The following is a 6,627-nucleotide window of genomic DNA, read 5'->3' as shown; positions in this document are numbered from 1 at the left end:
CTGGTATCTGTCTGAATCCAGTGATATTCTTTCACTTTTGGTCTTGTACAGTTGAGAATATGGATCATTTCCAGTAAACTGTTGAAACCAGACACAACCTGAAAGACGGGTTTTATGAAACAGTGGGAGAGAGATTGACTCAAGGTGTAAAATGGGAGGAGGAGGAGGAGGAGGGAGGAAAAGGGAAGTCAAGAGCGTGGACGGAGAATGCAAGTGGGCGGAACATACAGCAAACAGTAAAAAAACAGGAACAATGTGATAACAAATGCCAAAGTACACCTGCACACCTGAGGACGGCCATCAGAGATGGTGAAGGAAGGCAGAGGAGCAGTATGAAACCCCAGCTTTAATATTTTACAGCGCCATCCTCTTTGAGTCTGGCTTTGTTTGGGAGGATTCTGAAGATTGGGGAGTTAACTTGTTTGGTTTTGTGTTGTTGTTAGGTGTGCAGTATATTATTGTCTGGTTTCAGACTCAAATCTTAGCTGCAGCAGCAACACAGGATTTATAGATTTATTTATTTTTTTACTGTCTTTGACCAACATATCTGATGAGGATGTGGACAGTGAAGATCATCATCCTTCTCCTGTTCTGCTATGGTGAGTAGAGCAAAGATGATTTGGGTCTCATCAGAGATGTTAGAAACAGTTTTCATGTTTAAGGCTGTTTATTCTATGATAAAGTGGGCTAAGAACGATCAATTAAAACAGAGAAAATCTCAATAGAATGAAGCAGAGAACACATTGACAACTTTGCTAACTGTACGCGACTCTGATCAATGAACATTTATATCTTTTGTGGGGCTCAGCTGATGTAATATTTATGATAATTATGTATTACTCATGAAAAAGCTCATTCTGAAATAGACTACTTTGGGTGTGTATTCAGCTTTGTGTTGATCACACCTCCATTTGACAACATTGGCCATAATGTTCAACATGAATCAGCTGGATGGTATTTCATTTGCTGGGGAGTGAACTGTTCTTTGTGTGAGGTGCTAAATCTGTCCTTGGCTAATATTTACTTATATGATGATTATGCTAAAGACAAAGTTAGGAAACTTAGAAGTTTTGAGTGAAACAAATATTTCACTCTGCTTTTCGTCCAGGCTTGAGCAACGGTCAATTAAATTCAGATTTATTTTTGCTCTTAGGACCTAATAGGAGCTAGGAATGCTAAGAATACAAGGGCTTGGTTGTGTTGCAAAACAAGAATCTGACTATAAAGTTGAGCTCCAGAATTGATTAAACATATTTTTTACTGACTTACAATTTTGAAAAAAGCAACGAAACACCTGTTGTCTCCACTTTATTATCAAGAAACAAGGACATGAGCTAAGTCTCAGTGTTGGCCATAAAATGATTCACATGGACTTTGTTCTCTTGGGTTTTTTCCCAACAGCATGTCTGTCAACGGAGAGTCCGAAAGTAAGGTTTGTCTCCAAGAACTTCTACAATGTACTAGAGTGGGATCCTGTTCAGCCAGCCCCTTCTGGTCAAAATGTCCTCTACAGCGTTTGGTACAAGAGGTAAGACCAAGGAATAGGAATGATTGTCACTGCACCTTTACCTACAGCAGAGAAAGAGTTTGCTAGGTGTTGACTTGGTCAGGAGAAAAGTCAGACACACAGTAATTTGGCATGAATTGAAGGAAAGGTGAGTGGATTAGCTTTGGGGCTGAACAATTAATCAAACTGAAACTGACATGGCAATGTGATAGAATGCAATTTTCAAATCACAAAGGCTTGATTAAACAAAGAAAAAGTTTCATGTACGCAGACCTGTTGGGAGTATAGTCACTTGTACTTGGTCTTCCCTAAAACCTGAAAAAGTCAATATGCTGTTATTATTTATTTATTTATTATTATTATTATTATTATTATTATTATTATTATTATTATTATTATTATTATTATTATTTATTTATTTATTTATTTTATTTTATTTATTTTTTTTTATTTCAAAAAACCTGAGCTTAAAAAAATACATACAGTAGAATGATTGTGGCTGGCAAAGCTATACCCCTTGTTCACTTTATTCTGTATGGTTTGTTACTTTTACTGACAATGGGAGGTCAGTAAAATTTTACAAAGTTCCTTTTTCTTTTTTCAGTCAGACAGCGCAAGCAAGAATTGTTTATATGTTGACAGTATCATTTGTTGTGTTTGTCATACTACAGAATGATTATATCTTGTGTTTAATGCAGAAGACAAGTGTCCCCTCACCCCCAAAAATAGCATGCTGAATCACAACTGCAATATTGGTCCAAAAAAAATCGCAGTTAGATTATTTTCCAAATACAGCCTTAAAATAAATCATATTCTAAATTACATGTACATTTACATTTTCTGTAAAGTGCAAAAACAAAAGCAAAGTATTTCCAGTTACGTCTCACAAAGCTGCATTTGGACTATGCATAGGCTGCTTGTATGAAGCAGTGGCTCTGTACCTTCTACAGAAACTCAATAACTCTTAAAGCAGGCTTCTTTAAATTAATGTATTCATCATGATGTGAAAATGTGCTTTATAATCATCTAGAGTTCAGAACAAATCAGTACATGAAAATTGTCTAGAAAGTGGGACAAGAAATAATTTGGGCTCAAAATGTTGTCTGCAGGTCAAATTTTTTTTTAAACATATCCTGATCCTAGCTTTGAGAAATCCTGTCATACATTCACCATATCGCCTCCTAATGGAGAATATTTTCCTTGGTCAGAAACAGAGTTAACTTCTGCTTTTTAATTGTTAAGTGCTATCTTGTGATGACGAAGAGTTTCATTTAGAGTCAGTCGTTCACTTCCCACATGCAGGCCCACACAGCCATGTTCAGCTGGTTTCAGTGTCACAGCTCATTGATGATGCACTTGTATATTTTACAGCGATGTTGGGAATGGAACTTATCGGATGAAAAAGGAGTGTCAGAAAATAACCGCTCTGTCCTGTGACCTGACTGCTGAAACCCCATCAATTTACGACGTTCACTACGAGGCTAAAGTGTTTTTCGCAAACGATTCCACACACGGCCGCACCATCAGATTTAAACCTCTGGCAGAGAGTAAGAATCTCAGTGCTCAGTAACTTCTTTGCTTGTTCTATTCTACATTTTCACTCCCACTGTTTTATTGCAAATGCTCTCTAACTTGGCCTTTTCCCCCGTAGCCGTTTTAGGGTCACCAAGCCTGTCCAATTACACAACAGTGTCATCATTGCACGTAAATGTCACACTGCCTTTGGGACCCAACAGAACCTCCATTAGAGATATTATCATCAACAGCAGCAAAGGGCCTTCAAAAGGGCCTGTTGTTTATTACTTAAACATCACCCATCCAAAGTGGGCAGCACATGTGAGTATATAAATTTACAGCAGAATATACTGTAAAACACTCATCATGCATAAAATAAAGCCTGTGTCTACAAAGGAATGGTGCATAATAAGATCTTGCTCGGTGCCTTGCATTGAGTTTTATCATTTATCTGACCTGTAAATCCTGTATATGACTAAACAGACTGGTGATTCTTATGTCCCACTTTGTTTGCAGAAGTATGAATCCATAAATGGAAGCTTTATCATTGACTTGAAGAATAACCAAACAGAGTACTGTGGCTATGTAGACTACAAGCCGTCTGTTGAATGGGGTCGACGAGCAAGTGAGAAGGCTTTCTTTTGTGCCAAACTGCAAGGTGAGGACAAAAACTAGAATCTCTTTTCTTAAACCTTAAAGTGATACTCCGGGATGGACCAAGTTGGGTCCTATCACAAGGTTTAGGGCAGAAATTACCCCTCAGTGTTTTTGTGCAGCAGAAGCCCAGGGCGCACACACCAAAGACCCCCTCCCTGCTCGTCTGCCGGTTTCCTCTGCACTCATTTTACTTGACCAAAAACACAAATAAACGGACTCCCACCAAAAAAATCTGAAATCGGTCTGCATTCACGCACACAAAAACACAGCTAAATAAAGCTCTAGTTCTCATCGTGTCTCTGCGTCCTGGCAGACTACCTGCGTTTGTTTATATCTGGCATGCCGCGCGCGGACTGATACACTAAGCGGCGAGCACCTCATAGCCAGCTGTGGCTCTGCAGCGGAGGTAGCGTCGTTTTACGACACAATGAGAACTAGAGCCTTATTTAGCGGTGTTTTTGTGTGAAAGTAACACGCTGAAAATTCTCTAAATGAAGCGTGAATACAGACCGATATCAGATTTTTTCGGTGGGAATCCGTTTATTTGTGTTTTTGGTCAAGTAAAATATGACCCCGTCTGAGTGCAGAGGAAACCAGCAGAGGAGCAGGGAAGGGGTCTTTGGTGCCGGCGCCCTGGGCTTCTGCTGCACAACAACACTGTTGTAGGGGTAATTTCTGCCCTAAACCTTGTGATAGGACCCAACTTGTTCCATCCCGGAGTATCACTTTAATGCACTGTATACTGACCAATACATTTATAGCAGGCAGTGATTGATTAGAAATGCATTAGCACACTATATGCCCAATCTCCCAGAGAATTGGCATGTTGTCTGTCATCCAACCTTAAGACAAGGACCCCACTTTAGCCCAAGGAATCAGGGCCCAGCCTTGCAACCCATCACAGCGAGCCTTTTCCTTCAACTAAAGTTGACTTTTTACTCTATATCACTCTCATGCACCAGTTACTCAATGCTGCAGCTTTTCTATTTCTGGAAAGGGGAATCCCTGTGGAAGTTCCTGTTCCATACAGTTCAGTTCCTGCTCACCAACATTATGAACTTCAGAGAAACACCTCTTAGATTATTTAATGTCACATCCAGGATGTCTTTTCTCTTGTCTGTTCACTAAGTACATGTCAGTCACGCTAGTCTTTGACCCCAGGAGAACGTGTCTGTTCTTGTGAGCTGCTGTGGGAATTTTGCGGCCAGGCAGTTTTCAAGCCCTTGAGGGTTTCTGATTTCAAAGATGTGATACTTTTTCACCCAGACCAGCTCTTTTCTCTTTCAGATGAACCTCTAAAGATTTTGCCCTGGCTGCTTGTGGGTGCCGGCCTTCTTGTGTTCATCATCCTAATTTCTGTTGTGTCAATGTGCAGCTATGTGAGGGGTGGAAAGACAAAGAAAATGCCAAAACTATTGGTAAGACTATGGTTTCTCTTGTGTCTTTTGGTGTGTTTTTGGAACAAGGAAATTATGTTTTACAGGAAGTTTTAGCCCTTCAGGCACACCGAGACATTCAGGATGCCAAATTGATGCAACTACTTCAAAGAATTTAAAAACATACGATGACTGGGTGACTCATGTTCCCTCCAGTCATGCGGTTTGGCTGACAGTAGGCTTGTACTTTTTTTAAGGCCGGGCCTTTTATTGCATCATGGTGTACAAAGTTATCTATTCCACAGTTGTAATATAGACATAGAAACTGAAATTCATTTGAAAAAATAAGCATTCTTCTGGTTTTGATGGTTTGTCTTTCTTTTAAACAGGTGGACCCTTTTAATACCCAGCCCAAAATATTGAAGTTTGAGGATGGGAATCTGGTCATTTCCAAACCAGAATTCGACACCTCACCCGGTGAAAAAACAGTTTACGCAACCATTCAAGTGAAGCCAAATCAGCCAACAGTTGGCACAGGAGGATATTCTCCTCAAGACATTGTCTGGCAAGAAAGCATTGAGTCTCCGGTCAGCTCAGGTGCACAGAGTCGCACTTCAAATCCAGTAGACACCAGCAGACAATCCTCAGAAACCTATGGTGTTGTGGCTGTACATGTCCCTGCTGAAGAGGATACCGATGATCAGCAGGATACTACAAGAGATGAGAGCTTCCTGTTGTCTTCCAGTGGAGGAAGAGAAGCTAACAGTGGAATGAGTCAAGAGTTGAACACACGTGTTGTTGTACCACGATTACCTGCTCTCAACCCTTACGAGAGAAAAGCCACAGTACCACTGCTGTTACACACAGTTAGGGATCCCAATGGACAACTTATGTTGCCTTCACTCACACTCGAGCTGCAGAGCAACAAGGGTGAGGGGGAAATAAAACCACTTCTATCTGACATCATAGACTGCAGTGAAGAGGGGCCATCGTTAGCGTCCCTGCGGAGCTTTGACAGCTCAGAGTGGTCAGACTCAGGGTGTGATGACAGTACTGTAAACACACCAACCCACCCGTACTGCAACACCAATTACTCCCCAACTCAGCCTGTTGTTCCTTATGTGCAGCAGGAATCTCATGATGCAATATCTGAAACGGGTTACAAAACAAACTGGATGCCTGCAGTCCTTCAAGGGATTTCATTCAAGGACAGTTGTGGATACGTAAGGACGAACAGTCAGTGTACATGGTCTAGTTCCATAACAGAGGAGGACGAAGAGGAGAGGGATGAGCAAGGTCGAGAGGACAGATCAAGGGAAATCCTGCTGGGAGGTTGGGGGTTAAAAATCCAAGAATAACTCTTCTGCTAAATTTTAGAAACATGTTTTTTTGATACATTTGAATTAATGTATCACAGGAGGAAGATGACGCAAGCACTGATGGTTGGTTTGATGACACTGCAAAGCTCAGGCTGAGGAACAGCTTTTCAGCCCGACGTGACCATTCTCCAAACGGATTATCCGAGTCATTTAAAAGAATCAGGGTTTTAATCACATTTCATTCCAGAATATG

At 40.8% G+C, this 6,627-nt stretch overlaps 1 protein-coding gene across 1 annotated transcript; it reads left to right on the top strand.

Annotated features, from left to right (window-relative positions):
* Positions 1–556: 556 nt before the first annotated feature.
* ifnlr1 (interferon lambda receptor 1) lies at positions 557–6,413 on the top strand. The gene is made up of 7 exons (XM_074683291.1): positions 557–599; positions 1,402–1,528; positions 2,879–3,054; positions 3,159–3,343; positions 3,539–3,680; positions 4,967–5,097; positions 5,445–6,413. The coding sequence occupies exons 1-7, from the start codon at positions 557–559 to the stop codon at positions 6,411–6,413; spliced, it is 1,773 nt and encodes a 590-aa protein (XP_074539392.1).
* The last annotated feature ends 214 nt before the right edge of the window (positions 6,414–6,627 follow it).

This window comes from Halichoeres trimaculatus, unplaced genomic scaffold (genome assembly GCF_033239565.1).
Source record: "Halichoeres trimaculatus isolate MK-OKI-2021-1 unplaced genomic scaffold, fHalTri1.1 fHalTri1_scaffold_12, whole genome shotgun sequence".
Taxonomy (NCBI): domain Eukaryota; kingdom Metazoa; phylum Chordata; class Actinopteri; order Labriformes; family Labridae; genus Halichoeres; species Halichoeres trimaculatus.
The sequence above is the reverse complement of the archived record's forward strand: the minus strand, read 5'-3'. Positions and strand labels throughout refer to the sequence as shown.